Here is a 17,622-nt window from a genome sequence, read left to right as displayed (position 1 = left end):
AGCCGGGAGGTGCCTCGAAAGGGTCGTTGGAGCCTGAGACCTAGGTGGATCATATTTCTCCCTGTCATAGCGGGCTGCCTCCTCCTCTAAGCTGGCCTCCAAGGCAGGGTCCAGCCAATCATCACCCCTATGTCTGTGGATAACAGGATACAGAGACCTAACTGGGGGAGGAGGTCTGATTAAGGGGGGGTCCAAGTCCTTTTCTAACACGGGCTCATCTATTAAAGAAGGAGTACGGGAGCCAGCCTCCCCTGTTGCCTCATTGACGAGACCATTTTTACTTTCATCTTTGCCATCGGTTCTGCCCTGTCTGTCCGTGTTGGCTACGACGCTAATTTCCTTATTCTCTTGACCTGCCTTATTTGAAGCTATTTCACCCTTTTTTTCTTCTGGATAGGACACATCATTTAATAGATCCTCTGCGAGTGCCAGTAAATGTGACACCCTCTCATCCTTTTCTGAATCTTTTAGGATATCTCTTATTACTCCATAGAAACTAAAAAATGCATCGGGGATGTTTTCCCCACCTTTAATCATGCTATTGATGTCCTTTCCAACTTTGTTCCATGTCAGAGGATGAATGCCTGGGCCATTGATGACCAACCAAGGACATTTCTCCTCCACGAAACAAAAAAATTCTATTAAGTCTTTCTTTTTTACTCTTATTCCCCTCTCCCTAAGATTGTCCTTCATTTCCTTTATGAAGAGAGCTTCTTTAGAGAGAACTTTGCCCATGGTTATGGGACGACAAGTCTTACCTCAAGGTCGCCTGCGGTGCACGAGCGATGCTGTCCAGGCGCCTCTACCCGAATTTTGTCCGGACCTCTATCTCAGCTGTCGTCCGGTGGGTCACCGTGCCTCGAGCCCCACGTGTGGGCGCCACTTGACCCGTCCCGCGGGCCAGGTTATTTGAGGGTCTCGAGGAGGGTCCACCTGTAAACCAAAAGGGGGGAGAGGGAAAGGAGACCAGGCGCGTAAAGAAAGACGGAGTCAGTCTGAATTGCGTCAAGGTCTCAGTTTATTGACTGGGAATTGAAGCTTATAAGCAGGGCTTCAGGCAGGGAGGGGAAGCAGGGGAAGCAAGGATGAAAAATTCCTAAGGGAGGGTGAGGTCGCTTTGGTCCCAGGCCCCTGCGGCTGGCTGATTAGCACATACTCCAGGAAGTTGTACAGCTCGAGGTTAGGCCAGGAACTTCCTGCTTTCGTAAGGTTTGATAAAGCAAGGAAGGTCACACAAAGTTCAAGACACAGCTGTCCGGAATTGGTCCCCAACACACACACACACACACACACACACACACACGCATGCACCAAAAATACAGTAAGGACTGGGGAGATAGAACCATGACTAGAATGCTTGCTGTGAGAAAGACCTGAGTTCAAATCCTCAAAATCCACATGAAAGCTGGGTCTGGTTCTATGAACTTGTAACCTCAGTGTTCCTACCACAAAATTGGAGACAGAGACAAAAGAATTCCTGAAAGTGCTCATGGACTAGCATGCCTACTGTTGGTAGCAGTGAACAAGAAAAGGACCCTGCTGTGAACAGGATCACCTTGCTAAAACTTCTGTTTAACCCTTTGGTCTTTCCCACAGCTCATACGAAAAAATAATTTTTCTAGCTTCTCAAGATTAGATACTGTTGTTACAGTTAAACTGCTCCCATAATGTCTTTTAAACATATGACATGTTTACTATTCTTTGGAAATTTTGTACATATATGCATGTATTTTAGTCATAGTCACTCTCATGCCTTTCTCCAACTCTGCTCAGATCCACTACCCATTTGCACTGTTCTTCCCAATTTCAAGCCCTCTTTTCTTGTTTCATTTTTTTTAATAAACCGTTAAGTTTAATTTTGTGCTGCCTATATACTCAGAAGTGTGATGCTTTGTACTGGAGCACAGCTGATTTACCAGGGCCACACCCTTAAAGGAAACTGACTCTTCCTCTCCCAGCACTCAACAGTCAATAGTCCCTCAGCTGGAAGTGAGGCCCCTCAGTTCCTCCCCCAGCCACACTGGAGTGTTGACTGGCTTGATCTTGTGTGGGTCTTGTGCAGGAAGTCACCACTGCTGCATTTATTTGTTCTCTTACGTGTGTATGAATACGTGTGTATGCACAAGTGTTGTAGTATGTGTCTGGAGTTGGTTCTCTCCTTTGACCATGTGGGTTCCAGGGCTTGAACTCAGATCCACAGGGAGTGGCAACTCCCTTCATACACTGAGCTAGCTCATTGGTCTTCTCTTGATATCTTTTAGCTGTTGTTGTTTGGTTGGTTTTTGTTGCTTTCGGAGTAGGGGTTGACTTTGAGATAGAATCTCACTGTGTAGTCCTGGCTGGCCTTGATCCTAGTATATAGACAAGGCTGCCCTCAAACCAACAGAGATCATTCTGCCTCTTCCTCCTCAGCCACCCTACCCAAGATATCTTCCTCATGGTCTTAAATTGGATTTTTTTTTTGTTTGTGAATATGAACATTTTGATATGTGTACTGACTTCTAATAATTTAATAAGGAAGTTGAAAGAAATATTAGAAGCATACTAGATTGCTCCCAGCAACATCTTTAATACATTTGGCCATTCTTTGGGGAATCCTGATGAGATGCACCCATGAGCATCTTACATGCTCTTCTACTTAATCACTATTATAGATGAGACAAATCTGTCCATTTGTATGGCACCCATTCATCAATGTTCATTATGGTTCTACAGAAATAGTAAGCAATTCTATTCCCTCTTTGACTATATGTCACATTTCCCCTTTTGACTATCATTTTAAAAATTACCTTAGAGAGGGATTAATTATAAAGAACCAGGAAAAAGTCAGATGGGAAATGAAATAGAAATTTACATTAACTTCACAGCAATTTTCATAAAGCAGAAGCTGCACTTCACTATTAGTGTTTCTTACGCCCTTGCAATAGCAGTGCACTATGCTCTATCATTATTAGTAAGGAGTTGACATTTAAAATTGTATTGCTATTGATTACCTAATTATTTTGGCAATCGATGTCAAGTTAGAAAATAAATTAGAAAATCAATAGACTTAAAGAAAAACATATAAAATCATAACGTTCTATTTTAAGTTAGAGATCATCTGACATAAAAGTCTTCAATGACTGACAGCCAGCTTTTGCCAACAATCTGTGGTGATAATTATCATATACTCAAATATAAAACATAAAGACCTATTAATTTTTGAAATTTAAGTCTTCAAAACCCTAAAGGAGTATGCTATCATTTGGAGAGTGAGTCATATTTCTTAATGTTTTGTCTGATCTTTCTGAGAATTACCAAGAATACTAGAACATGCTAAAAAGTGGTGTTGGAACTCTCTTCTTAGCATAAAATCATGTTGTGTTGTTGAATAAAATAATAACCCACATTCACTGAGCTCTTATCATATTCCAGAGATGATTTTCAGCTCTTTTTTCTACTTAAGTCATTTATTCTCACTCTACTTCCAGGTGAAGGATGTTATTTTATTTCTTTTTTTTCAATTTTTTTATTTAGATTTTTTTCATTTTACATACCAACCCCTGTCCCCCTCCCTCCCCTTCTCCAACTCCCCTCACCTCCCCCCATCCCCTCCTCATAGAGGGTAAGGCCTCCCTTGAATAGTCAACACAGGCTGGCAAATCAAACTGGGGTAGGACCAAGCCCCTCCCCCCTGCACCACAGTTGAGTAAGGCATTGCACCATAGAGAATGGGCTCTAAAAAGCCAGTTCTTGTACCTGGGATAAGTCCTAGTCCCATTGCCAGGGGACCCATAAACACATCAAACCACACAATGGTCACCCAAATTCAGAGGGCCTAGTGTGGTCCCATGCAGACTCCCCAGCTGTCAGCCCAGAGTCCATGAGCTCCCACTAGCTTGAGTCAGCTATCTTTTTGGTTTTTCCCACCATATACCTAACCCTCCCCACCTCTTGCTTCTATAATCCCTTTCCCCTCTCTTCAGCTGAACTCCAGGAGTTTGGCCAAGTGCTTGACTGTGGGTCTCAGCATCTGCTTCCATCGGTCACTAGATGTAGGTTCTATGATGACAATTAGGATAGATACCAATCTGAGTACAGTGGAAGGCTAGTTCAAGCACCCTCCCCACCATTGCTCTGAGTCTTAGCTGGGGACATCCTTGTGAGTTTCTGGGGATTTTCTTAGCTCCAGATTTCTCCCCTTCCCCTTAGTGTTCCATTCTGTCAAGATATCTCTTTCATAGCTCTTCCTCTCCGTCCCTCTCCCAACTCGGCCATCTGGAACCTTCATGTTCCCACCCCCCATGCCCTCTCCACTATTTCCCCCTTCCAGTTTACCAAGGAGATCTTAACCCTTTCCCATTCCTAGGATGATCCATGCACATCCTTCTTAGGGTCCTCCTCTTTACCTAGCTTCTCTGGGGTTGTAGAATGTAGACACAAATTTGCTATTATTCACTTATAAGTGAGTACATACTGTGTTTGTTTTTCTGGGTCTGGGTTACCTCATTCAGGATGATTTTTTTTTTCTAGTTCTATCCATTTGCCTGCAAATTTCATGATAACACTGGTTTTTAGTGCTGAGTAGTACTCCACTGTGTATATATACCACATTTTCTTTATCCATTCTTTGGTTGAAGGGCATCCTGGCTGTTTCCAAGTTGTGGCTATTACCAATAATGTTCCTATGAACATACTTGAGCAAATGTCTTTGTAGTGTGACTGAGCATTTTTTGGGTACATGCCCAAGACTGGTATTGCTGTGTCTTGAGGTAGATTGATTCCCAGTTTTCTGAGATACCACCATATTGATTCCTAGAGTGTCTGTACAAAATTGCACTCCCAAAAGCAGTGGAAGAGTGTTCCTCTTTCTCCACATCCTCTCCAGCATAAGTTGTCATCAGTGATTTTGGTCTTAGTCATTCTGACAGGTGTAAGATGGTATCTCAGAGTCATTTTGATTTGCATTTCCCTGACGGCTAAGGATGTTGAACATTTTGTTAAATGTCTTTCAGCCATTTGAGATTCTTCTGTTGAGAATTCTCTGTTTAGCTCTGTACTCCATTTTTATTTGGATAGTTTGGTATTTTGATGTCTAGTTTCTTGAGTTCTTTATATATTTTGGAGATCAACCCTCTGTCAGATGTGGGGTTGGTAAAGATCTTTTCCCATTCTGTAGGCTGCTGTTTTGTCTTATTGACCATGTCCTTTGCCTTACAGAAGCTTCTCAGTTTCAGAAAGGCCCATTTATCCATTGTTGCTCCTAGTGACTGTGCTGCTTGTATTATATTTAGGAAGTGGTCTCCTGTTACATTAATTCCCATTTCACATCTGGGGGAGCAGGGAAGAGAGAATCAAATATCCACCCACAGGATTCAAACAGACATTCTAGTTGCTGAGCTAAAACTTTCCTATTATGCTATGATGCTTGCCTAGCATGTACCAGATTGAAATGATGACGAATTGCTCTCCAGTCACTCAGTATCTTGTGAAGCACTTCCTGTAGCAGAGCCACTACCTTTTTTTTTTTAATTTTTTTTTTTTATTTTTCAAGACAGGGTTTCTCTGTGTAGCTTTGCGCCTTTCCTGGAACTCACTTGGTAGCCCAGGCTGGCCTCGAACTCACAGAGCTCCGCCTGGCTCTGCCTCCCGAGTGCTGGGATTAAAGGCGTGCGCCACCACCGCCCGGCTCTTTATTTTGTTTTTATGCCTAGTAGGACTCTGGAGTTTTTGTCACAATTATCACACTTCATGTCTACATCCAGAGCAGAGAGAAATTGATGTCCTGTCTGTTGAAGCCATAGCGCCCCCTCCCACATTACAGTGTAAAGCCTTTTTGAAGAAAAAAAAAAACACAAAAAATTTATTTAAGCCTTTTCTTGTATTCCTCTGCTTCATTATTTTTATCTGTGCACCTTCTCTTAGGAATATTCACCCCTTTCCAGTTCTCGGTATATTTTTATGATAACCACTCTTCTGAATGGTAGATATCAGTGGAAAGCGAACAACAGGTTCTTGGCCTTAGAGTATGTAGATGATTTTGCAATCTAGCTTTACACAGAGATGCCCTTTGCATTCAAGGTTTATTAGCCTAATCCTACTCTATATGTAGTCATTTAAGTAAGGTAATCAATACACTATAATCCTGGAAGGTTCTTTTACTTTTTGCCTGCTTCTGTCTATCTCTGCATGAGACATTTGGTTTCCTACAAAAGATAGTTAATTTAAATTATACCCAATGAGGATGCAAAAACAGTTCAATAAGGGTAAGAGGTCATAACACTTTGAGGAAAGTCAAAGTCTGGAATTAATTATTCAGAAGTGGGACCTTCTTTTTGATTGCTTTTGCAGTCAATTTATGTATATGATACTTTTCTAGTGAAATTGTATTATTAATCCACTAGTTACAAAGCTTGCCTATGTGGCAGCCTACCTTCCCTATATTCACTACCAAATTCCTACCTTTGCAGATTTCTTTGCAGTCTTAAAATGCTCGATTTAGTGTGTGAAACCCAGAAGTGGCTAAATAATATGCTAGTTTTGAAAATATTTATTTTTATTATTTTTTCTTATGTGTATGTCTGTGTTTAGTTTTGTGATGATGAATATAAGTGCTGACAGAGGACAAAGGTACTGTGTTCTTCTGGAGCTGGAGTTACAGGCAGTTGTTAGCCACCCAACATGGGTACTGGGAACCAAACTGGAGTTCCCTGCAAGAGTAGTATGTGCTATTAGCAGCTGAGCCACCTTTCCAGTCCTGATAATATGTCACTTTTTATTTTATTATGCCCAAAGTTTATTTTCAGAGAGCAGAGCTCTCTTAGAAAATGTATGATTCCAAAGGGATCTCTCATAGATACATGAACACTCAAGAAATAGTACCCAAGTTTTTGCCACACCTCTCCTAAAGAAAAATTATATTACAATGAATAAATAAAGCTTGTTATTAGTGTGAATTTGAGAACATAATATTCCCCAGGTGATAAAGGTTACTAGCAGCAGTCAGGTGCCAATGTAGGTCTGGTGGTATGTAATCAAGACAACACTTCACCCTTGTTGCCTTCCTCCCAATGACCAATAACTGCAGTGTAACCACATGAAAAAGGCCACACAGGTTCAAATTAAGGGTTAGTCTACTAAAAATATGACAAGTGCTCCTTAAAACTGTCAAGATTGTGATAAACAGTAAATATGAGAAAGTGTCATAGGCTAGAGAAGGCTCAGGATTCAGATACTTAGAATTTTGGCATTACAGAAAAAGGACATTAAGGAAAAGCAGCACTAATAACACTAATAAAATTTAGAGTTTAGTTAATTAGGTGCTAATATTGGCTTCTAAAATAATTTCTTAACATTTCTTTTCTGTATTTATAAATGCATGTGTCTTTTCCTAAGTTCATGTGCACCATGTACCAATAGCGGCCCATGGGGGCCAGAAGGCATCAGGTTTCCTAGAACTGGAGTTACAGGCGATAGTTGTATAAAGTGCAGACATGCCAACTCCAAGGTATGGTTGAAAGGAAGGGTTTTATTATAAACATAAGGGAGAGTCCATCCAGAGGCATCTGGAAAAGTCTAGATCAGGAAGAGAAAATAGTACACTGAATATGGCCAGCAGACTAAAACAGGCCACGAGATGAAGAGAGGAAGAGAAGAGATGACCAAGAGACAGAGGCAAGAGAAAAGGTACCAAGAAAGGAAGACAAAGACCAAGAGGTCGCATGGTCAAAATAGCAGGGTTATAGAGAAATGAGAAGCTAGGGAAAAGGGAAGCCCATGGGCTTCAGAAACTTAGGGTAGGAGCTTGAGTGAGAAGAGCTGAGAAGAGGTATGATGCCAGTATGAACTCTGTAGGAGGTGTTTGTGATTCTGAGAGAGCCTGGAGGCCAGGATGTGTTTTGGTATGCCAATAGGTACCACAGTTAGCTGTTCATCACCTGTTTCTTTTGAACCTGACATTTTGTTGATGATGTCCAGCCTTTTTGTTGATGATAATAACATGATATCTTCTGTAACTGCTTCACAGTTCAAAGTAGGGTGCCTGTTTGTTGGGACTCAGGAAGGTTGAAATTCCAGTCAAAGGCCAGGAAGGTAGGGAGTCAGGCAATGGCCAGAAAACATCTGGTTCGCTGTTTTTCTTGCTGCCCAGGTTCTCCCAGGTTTTAGCATGTATAAAGTGAGGCCATTTTGGCATCAAGATAGGACTGAAGGGAACGTTTCTATTGTAGATCTGAGGAAGAGTATCTCCAGAGGCATCTGGAAGAGTTCAGGGCATGGAGAGAAAGTAGTACATTGAACAGGGCCAGCAGACAAGACTTGTGAGGAGGGGTGGGGTAGAGAGCAAAAGAGGAAGAAAGAGACATGACCAAGAGAACACACACGCACACACACACACACACACACACAGAGAGAGAGAGAGAGAGAGAGAGAGAGAGAGAGAGAGAGAGAGAGAGAGAGAGCGCACAAAGAGAATGCATAGCTGAAATGGCAGTGTTACATAGAAATGAGAAGCTTGGGAAAGGGAAGGCCATGGGCGGAGAAGTTTAGGGTAGGGGACAGGGTTAGAAGACCTGAGAAAAGCCACAGGTGATATGATACTGAGAAATCCTGGAGGCCAGCATCCACTTTGGTACACTAATAGGTACCACAGATAGCCATTTGTCCTGAGTTTCTTTTGGAAATTTCTTTTTACAGTAGTGAGCTAGCATGTGGGTGCTAGAAACTCAATACCAGTCCTCTTCATGAGCAGTCAGAACTCTTAATGACTGAGCTAGCTTTCCAGGTCCTAATGTTGCTATCTTAAAAATGTAGTAAGTATTAATGTAAAACATCCAAAAAAGGAAAACAAAATGAGTGAGGGCTGTCTCAGAATTCTGTGCCATTATCATGACTTTTCTATAAACCTAAAATACTTTCTAGAGTGAAAAGTTTATTAATGAGTAAAAATTTTAAAAAAAGTCAATAAATTCTTAAATTATGTAAATTGCATCTGATAGTAACATCGAAGATGATACACAGATTGACTTTACTTGTATTGATACTCCAAGCTGAGTTTGTGAGATACTGTAAAATAGAATAGAGGAAAGAAAGGCAATAAATTGACATTTATTGAATAATAACATCATAGATACTTCATGGAACTTCAAGCCATTGGATCTCTTTCAAAACCAGAGCAAGAAGGTAGGAAAGGTAGCTCAGTGGTAAAAGCATTTGCTAGTGTTGTAGAAGACTGGAGCTTGTTTCCAAGCACTACATATAGAGACTATAGTCTCAAGTGTCAGGGAGAGCCTACACTTTCCCTGTTCTCTGTGGGCGTCCGCGTGAACAATCACGAAAGCCCTCCTCCACACACACACAGTTCCAAAAACCAAAGACAACCACAGAGTTTTAACTGAGACTGTGGGGTTAAGAATTATCTCATCATTCTATAGTTACAAAATCTGTAACAGAACTGGGAATAAAAATTATCAGGTGGGAGAATGCCGACCATGAAAAGCGAGGAGATATGGGAAAAGGATGCAGAGTAGGAGGTCAGCAAATTCCCATCATTCCACATGACTTGAGGAAGGTGGACATTTCCAAGTCTGGTGCTCTTTGCACACTCAGAGGGACTTGGAGTCAGAAGTTTTATCTGTTAAGCTAGGCATCTATAATAGTTAGTGTTAAGCATCTGAAGATCATTTTCTCTTCTTCGCCAGTGTTGTACAGTGATATAAAACATTTCTCCTCTTGTATTAGTCAAAGTTCTTTAAGGGATAGAACTTGTGTGTGTGTGTGTGTGTGTGTGTGTGTGTGTGTGTGTGTGTGTGTGTGTGTGTAAATTATTAGAGTGGCTTATCAGCTGTGGTCTTGCTAGTCCAACAGTGGCTGTCTCCCTGCAGAAAGGTCAAGAATCCAGTAGTTGTTCAGACCATGAGGCTGGATGTCTCAGAAGTTCCAGTCTGATGATGGAATCTCAGATGTTTCCTTGAAAGCTGCTGGTCTTCAGTGAACACTGTAAAACAAAGAATTAGGTTCAAACTCCAGTAAAGGAATGCCTCAGCAGCAGGATAGATAAATTTGCCACTGAAAATGAGGGCAAGCAGGCAAAATACAAACACCCCCTTCTCCCATATCCTTTTATGTGGGATACCAACAGAAAGTGTGGCCTAGGTTTAGGGTAGGGCTTCCCTTATCCAATGACCCAATTGATAAATTTTTCACAGGTGTGCCAGCTGCTTGGGTTTTAGTTGACTGCAGATGCAGTCAAGTTGGCAACCAAGGTTAACCAGAACAGCTCTCCACCTTCCATTTACAGGAGATTTTGTGTGCCTTCCAGCTCTTTTAGGGTTTTCTTATAGGTATATATGGAAGCTTAAAAATTACTCATCATTTTTGGCTTTTGGATACTATAAGAGAGGAGCCATGGTTTAAGAGATGCTGACAGATGACAACAATGCTTGCTTTTCTGGGGTCTTGTCACCTAAGCACAAGGCAAAGGAAGTGTAACGTGTTTCTGTGATTTTTTTTTTTTTTTTGTATCATATTCCCCAGAATACTTCACAGCTACAGAAGACTCTTTCCTTTGTATTCTCTCTACTCTACTAACACCTGGGGCAGAGCATTTTATTCAAGGTATGGCTTCATTAATTTAAGCAAATGTTCCTATCACTACTTATAAACACAGGAAGAGATATGCTTTTTGCAAACGTAAGTTATATTACCATAGCCAGAAAGTCTCTGTCTATCCTTTTAATTATTATTATATTTTAATTATTTTCTTCCAGTGTCAGATCATCAGAAGAAATAAATTTCAGTCTGAAATATAAGAAGAGAAATATTTATAAGAAAAAAACACATAAACCTTGCCATTGTGAAATTATACAAAAATCAGCCAGTAAGTAATTGCTATTGACACAGTAGAGAATGACATTTTATAGAATAGTATGACTAGGACAAAGAGCTATGTTTTCCATCAGGAATGTTCATTTTTCCTTAATAAATATAATGAGTAATCCTATGGTCTTCATCTGATGAAGGAGGAGGGTAAGGCTTGGGCCTATTAATTAGAATACAAGGTTTCTAGCATGCACAACAAATGGTGGTGACTGCTTAGCACTCTGACTCTCAGAGTGTAGGTCTAGCACCATCAAGCATCATGGAACACGTTAAAAATGTAAATCCTACTACATTCATCCTCTTTCCCTTCCTCAAAAAAAATAAAATAAAATAAAAATAAATCAGAAGCCAGGTAGTATATGGTGACCCACGGTTTACTTAGCTCTCTGTGTGATGATTCTGATGCATAATAAAGTTCAAGTACCACGAGCTTAGGGTCGGCCTTGTAGAGTGAGTACAGCACGATAGTAAAACTGCAGTTCCTGCCTCCACAGAACTATCAGCCAGAGAACACAAAACCATTTCTTCGATTGGCGTTTATTGATTTCTTTTTCATTATTCCGTTGTCACTTGAAGCAAAAACTTTTTTCAATTCATTCAAAACTTTGCTTTTAATGTGTGGCTTGCATAAATCCTTTACTTCTTCATGGGCAAAATAAAGAAAGTGCTGCTGTGGAATGAAAAAGTACCTGTCAATTCAAAATTTAGATATTTTGTTCAAAAAACACTGAAAAATGTATTGCATTTCACAAAGGATATAATTTTCTTGGAGATAAGAGAGAAATTGAAGCCTTTCCAAAACTGTAGAATACTCATTTTCTTTTCTTTTTTTTTTTTACTAAGAATTTTTTTATTCACTTTACATACCCATCACAGATTCCCCCTTTTCCCTCCTCCTGCCCCTCCAGCCTTCCTCCCAACCCATCCCCCATTCCCTCCTGCAAGAAGATAAGGCCTCCCATGGGGAGTCAGCAGAGGCTGGTACATTCAGTTGAGACAGGTCTGGGCCCCATCCCCTGCCTCAAGGCTGTACGAAGTGTCCCACCATAGGTATTGGGCACCGAAAAGCCAGCTCATGAATTTTCAAGGGAATAATGTAGAAAAATACACAAAATGCAAAGTGAACGAAAAGGAAGTCTTGGGTTCCTCCTTGTCCTTTGAACAGAAAGGACCCTGGGTTTATTTTCAGCTGAGCTTAGAGGATGTGGTCATCACTGCAGCTGCATCAACTGAGTGATAAGAAGGTTACATTTTAAAAAGTAAATTTGGAAATGCATTAGCTCATTTCAAAGAGTTAATGACATTGTCCTTTTCCTCTCTTCCTTCCCTTAAATTGCCGTTTATAGGCATCTTTAGGTCCTTAAGCCTTAGAATGTTGAACGAGCTGCCTGAAGTGAAGCAACCTGAATTCCTCTTAAACCCTGACAAATACTTTAAGGAAGAGCCAGAGGAAGATGAGCCCCAAATTCCGGAGCTTCCTTTGCTCTCTGAAAGTAAGTCCTCCGTGGGCCTACAATCACCACCCTTTCTTCATACGGTACAATCAAAGGAAAGGGAAATACAGTAGGATGGCACGAAAACAACACATGTGCCTTGTAGGTTGCCATGGAACAAAGTATAGCATGGTTGTCAAGATTTACAGCTCTGTGCTCTCAGCAAGAAGAGCGAACAGGCTGCAGTATGTGAAATGGATATTTCTATTGTGTCACTGTTCTGAAGGAAGACTGCCTTGGATGCCATGAATCTGTCATAGATGAGTACCTCTTTCCCAAATAACCTTCATTTTCAAAACTGATACCAGAGATAGAAGCATCATGAGATTCTAAAGATTTAGAAGAGAGTCTTTAGCAATCTGGCTCTGTTCTTCCTTTGCCTCTATAAATAGCGGCTACTTAAAGTGCATTGTCTCAGAGGCTCCAGCTGCAGTGCCGGCCTAATAAGAGAGGATGAGGAAGCGTAACTGGAAAAAATGCAAGTGAATGATCTCTGAGGATTTCCAAACAGCATGTGCATGGGACTGCTCTATTTTTCAGACTCTTCTAGCCTTTGCAGTCTGTGAGCATTTGGAGAATAAGATCTGTACAAACATCTTTCCCACAAAAGGAGCCTTGCGGGAATTCAGGCAACACAACCTGAGACTGGATGAGGAACTGAGAAAGCATATGGGCACAGTAGGGGCTCTCATTTAAAATAATCGATGGAAACAGAGTCTTTTCAACGTGCGGTACTGAAAGGAACAGAGCTACATGGCAGTCATCTGAGACCCACAGTCTCTAAACTTTCCCAGTGTCTGACATAGGGTTCAATATTGTTCTCAACAATACCGTTGTAGGAGGCAGTTGTTCTCTTATATCTGCACTTGGAGACATTTTACAGTTATCATCAAGAACAATTGTCATGTCTCATTGCTGTATTTTCCAATCGTCTATTACCACATTGCTAGGTCTTTTCTTAAACTTCCTCTGTTCTAAATTTGCACTCATTTGCTTATTTTCTTGAGCTTTTTCTGCTCATTTCTCTTAGAAGTACATAATCATATACTTTAAGCCTTTAGGTATATGGAATGGGCCTTCCAATCTGTAGTCCTGTCATTTTTCATCAGGATGGTCTTTTTTTTTTTTTTTTTTTTTTTTAATTTGTGCTGGGAGAATGGGTCTGAGGAGAATTTGCTACAGACTAGATTTTGGATCTCCAGAATCTATGTTGGATGGGTGTGCACAGTTGCAGCCTGTAATCCTAGCACCCAAGAATTAGGAAAGTCAGAGAGGGAGAGAGAGAGAGAGAGAGAGAGAGAGAGAGAGAGAGAGAGAGAGAGAGAGAGAGAGAGAGAGAGAGGGGATCCTAGGGGAAGCTTGCTAGCTAGGTTAACCTATAGGGTGAGCTGTGGGTTCTACTGGGGCTGTGTGGAAACATGATGACCAATGTAACCCAGGGAAGAAAGGGTTTATTTAGCTTATGTTTCTGAGTCACAGTCTATCGAGGGAAGCCAAGGTAGGGATTCAAACTGGTCAGGAATATGGAGGCAGAAGTTGATGCAGGGGCCACAGAGGAGTGCTGCTTATTGGCTTGATCCTCATGGCTACCTCAAGGTGTTTTTTTCATAGAACCCAGGACCACCAGATCAGAGGTGTGCCCTCCAAGAATGGGCTGAACCATCTCTTATCTATCACTACTTTTAAAAAGTGCCTACAGGCTTGCGTACAGCCCTCGTACAGAGGGATTACTCTATCGAGATTCCCACCACTCAGATGACTATCGCTTTTGTCAAGGTTACATAAAACCATCCAGCACAAGATATTATATATGTGTATGCAGAAAGACCCATACCATCAACAAAACAAAAAATAGTGTGAATGGCTTCTGATATCAAAGGGTGACCACAATCATGCATCTTCGCACATATATACTCTTGTATACCCAAGGTCACAGTCATACACACAAATTTACACACATTTCAACCAAAAACATTAGGAAGGTATCAAAGTTAAAAAGGGCAAATAGGTAATAATAGTTAAGCAGGCCAGAAAAAGAAGGTGTGTGTGTGTGTGTGTATTTCTGGTAAAGTAATAGAATATGCAATTAGAAGTGTGAGTAACAGAGTCAAAGGAAAGTACATGGGGTCTATATGGCTGAATTCCAAAAAGAGTGTGCAGAAACCCAGCTGGCTAGCTAGCCAGATCATGGAGCACCCACAGTGTCTTTCAAGGGATACTGGCATTTATTTATTAAAAAATGAGAAGTCACTGAAGTGTTTTAATCCATTGCTCTGAATGACTCCACTTTATCTCCTCTGTGACTGCTTTGGTTTTTATGTCTTATTATCATTATTTTTGACTGACCTCAAGGTACAATAGTGTTTTTGCTGCCCTTCCTTACTTCTTGGGGGTAGCCATGCTCCATGTGAGGTCATATCCTTTAATAGAGAGAACTTGCTATAATATTGCTTTCAATGTGAATTTACTCATCAACGTTTTTTGGCAAGAGTTTTGGGCATAGGACTCAGGTTGCAATGATTTCACAAGAGCTTTCCTCTCCCCCACCCCCACAACAGCTTTTACCCTAGGAGTCACTTCCCTATGCCTCCAGTCTGTTTTGAAACTTCAGAACTCAGTGAGCACCAGACAAGTGATGCACAGACACAATGCAGAAAAACACTCACACAATAAAATAAATAAATATAAAAATTTAAGAAAATATATCTATCTAATCAGTTATCTAATTTAGATTTCATAAATAAGTTGGACATACAAATGCATATAGGCACACATATTTATTTGAGTGCTATTTGAGTCCCTTTTGTATAGCTGTGTTTCTCATTGTAAGTACCATATTTTCATTCATTTTGCCCAACTTTTCTTTCAGGCTTCTTTTCCTTGCTATTTTGTTTGTTTGTTTTATTGAAAGTAGTTCATACAATATATTCTGATTATGGTTTCCCCACCCCTCAAATCCTCACAGATCTTCCCACCTCCTCACCCACCAGACTCAACACCTTTTCTTGCTCAGCATTGGATCCCATCTTGTTTAGACCTGCACAAGCCCTGTGCATACTGTCATACTCACTGTGAGTGCATATGTGTGTGTGTGTCCTGTTGTGTCTAGAAAGCACTGGTTCCCTACTGTGTTCCATTCCTACCGGCTCTTACAATTTTTCTACCTCCTCTCCTACAGTGTTCCCTGTGCCTTGAGAGATTTGATGGAGACATTCCATTTAGGATTGAGTGTTCTGAGGTCTCTCACTCTCTACACTTTGCCTAGTTGTAGGTCTCTGTATTTGTTCCCATCTATGCAGGAGTGTTTAATTCTCTAGAGGTGGTGGAACCTGGGAGATCAAAGCCTATCAATGAGGTGGATTAAAGTCCTATGCAATAGATAACTTTATTCAGAGCATCAGCAATTCATACTCTGGGAGTTAAGAAAGCACAAATGAGTGAAGTTCTCATTAGTTGGAGCTGCATATAATCACAATGACAAGTAGCACATGGCAAAAATATACTTTTCCATAAAGGCATGTAAACAAATAACTACAGCCAATTGTAATAAATAATCTGAAGTAAACTCACTCCTATCTGCTACACCTGGAAGGGTCACACAAAACACATACCAAGAACAATTCTATGTTTTTGAAGAGAATAAAGTCACAAGAGTCTGGGCTCATTTCCTTACAAGCACTCTGAATTCTCCTCACACAACTCTACTCTTGGACTGTGTTCTGACACAGTGGGAAGCTTCTCTAATGACAGCTATGAGGAAGACACTGATCTGTGAGTATAGCATGATATTGCCAGGAGTCCTTTTATTGCTATGTTCCTTTCACAGACTGTAGTATTTGGTTTTTTTTTTTGCCCTAGGTCCCTGGCCTGTCTCTAGTCTCAGGTTCTCGGCCACCCCATCAATGTCAGACATGGGTTCCTTCTAGTGGAGCGAACCTTAAATCCCATCTGGTTGGTTACTCCTAAAACTTTGGTTTTATTTTAAATGCAGTCTCTCTATGTTGCCTAGGCTGGCCTCAAGCTCCTGAAGTTAAAGCATCCTTCTGCCTTGCTTTTCTATGTAGCTGGGACGACAGCAGTGTGCTCTTGCACCTACCATGCAGGCAAGAATTGTTTACAACAGCAATTTTACAGCTCTGACCTGCTCACACTGGGCAACCTTGGCTCTTTTTCTGCTCTTTGCTTTACTCTTGGTTATTGGTCACACTTTACAACCTCCTTGTAAGTCTGGTCATGTGTTATTCAACAGAAATAGTAAAATCTTTATAGATATTGAAGCGAAGGCTATTTAGTTCTGTAAAGAGAATGATGGTCAACTTGTGTCAATAAAACCAGGAACTGTGATGGGTAGTTCTGAGGTGCAGTTTCCACTGGACTTAGGGTACTTTTGATTTAGAATGCCTGAGTTAGACTTCTGCCCTTTTAGATAGAGGAGTATTTTCCTATAAATCTCGCAAGACAATATATTTCTTTGCTTTTTCAGTCTACTGAATAGTCTCCCACCCCTACCAGTGTTCAGAGAATGCAAAAGGGAATGTTGGCTAAAGCCACTGGATTTCTCTGTACTCCAATATATTGTACCACCCTACAGAGCTATCATAACATTTGGGGCAAAGTATACACCTCCACCTCAAGACAGGGTCTTGCTTTGTAACCCAAGCTGGTCTTGAACTAACTATGCAACCCAGACTGACCTGAAAGACCTAATTCTTACCTTCTTGAGTGCTGGTGATATTTGAGATTCGATCATACCCAGCACAAATCTGTCTCCTACAAATGTCCACATATGATGTAAAGAATATCAGGTCATCTAGGAAAGGTTCCATGCTGTTTTTCTCTTTAATTAATGTGTTCATTTTTGCTTTCTTCCCATGCCCTCTGATGACTATAAGAGTACTATTTGTCATTTACCTTACAATCTCTTTTGCTTTATATGAGAATGATAACTGTCCACTGCTGTGGGATGTTCTGTATGGCAAATGTGTTGCTCTGATTGGTTGGTAAATAAATCACTGATTGGCCAGTGGCCAGGCAGGAAGTATAGGCGGGACAAGGAGGAGAATAAAGCTGGGAAGTGGAAGGCTGAGTCAGAGAGACACTGCCAGCCACCACGATGACAAACAGCATGTGAAGATGCCGGTAAACCACAAGCCATGTGGCAAGGTATAGATTTATAGACATGGATTAATTTAAGCTGTAAGAAAAGTTATCAAGAAGCCTGCCATGGCCATACAGTTTGTAACCAATATAAGTCTCTGTGCTTACTTGGTTG

General features: G+C 40.9%; 1 protein-coding gene across 1 annotated transcript in view; it reads left to right on the top strand.

The window, feature by feature from the left end:
* Wdr49 (WD repeat domain 49) overlaps window positions 1–17,622 on the top strand; it is a 131,155-nt gene that overhangs the window by 104,282 nt on the left and 9,251 nt on the right. The window contains exons 15-16 of the mRNA XM_059264735.1: window positions 10,752–10,855; window positions 12,204–12,350. Coding sequence (XP_059120718.1) covers window positions 10,752–10,855; window positions 12,204–12,350 — 251 coding nt within the window. The remainder of the gene's footprint in view (window positions 1–10,751; window positions 10,856–12,203; window positions 12,351–17,622) is intronic.

Source organism: Peromyscus eremicus, chromosome 6 (assembly GCF_949786415.1).
Source record: "Peromyscus eremicus chromosome 6, PerEre_H2_v1, whole genome shotgun sequence".
Taxonomy (NCBI): domain Eukaryota; kingdom Metazoa; phylum Chordata; class Mammalia; order Rodentia; family Cricetidae; genus Peromyscus; species Peromyscus eremicus.
The sequence above is the reverse complement of the archived record's forward strand: the minus strand, read 5'-3'. Positions and strand labels throughout refer to the sequence as shown.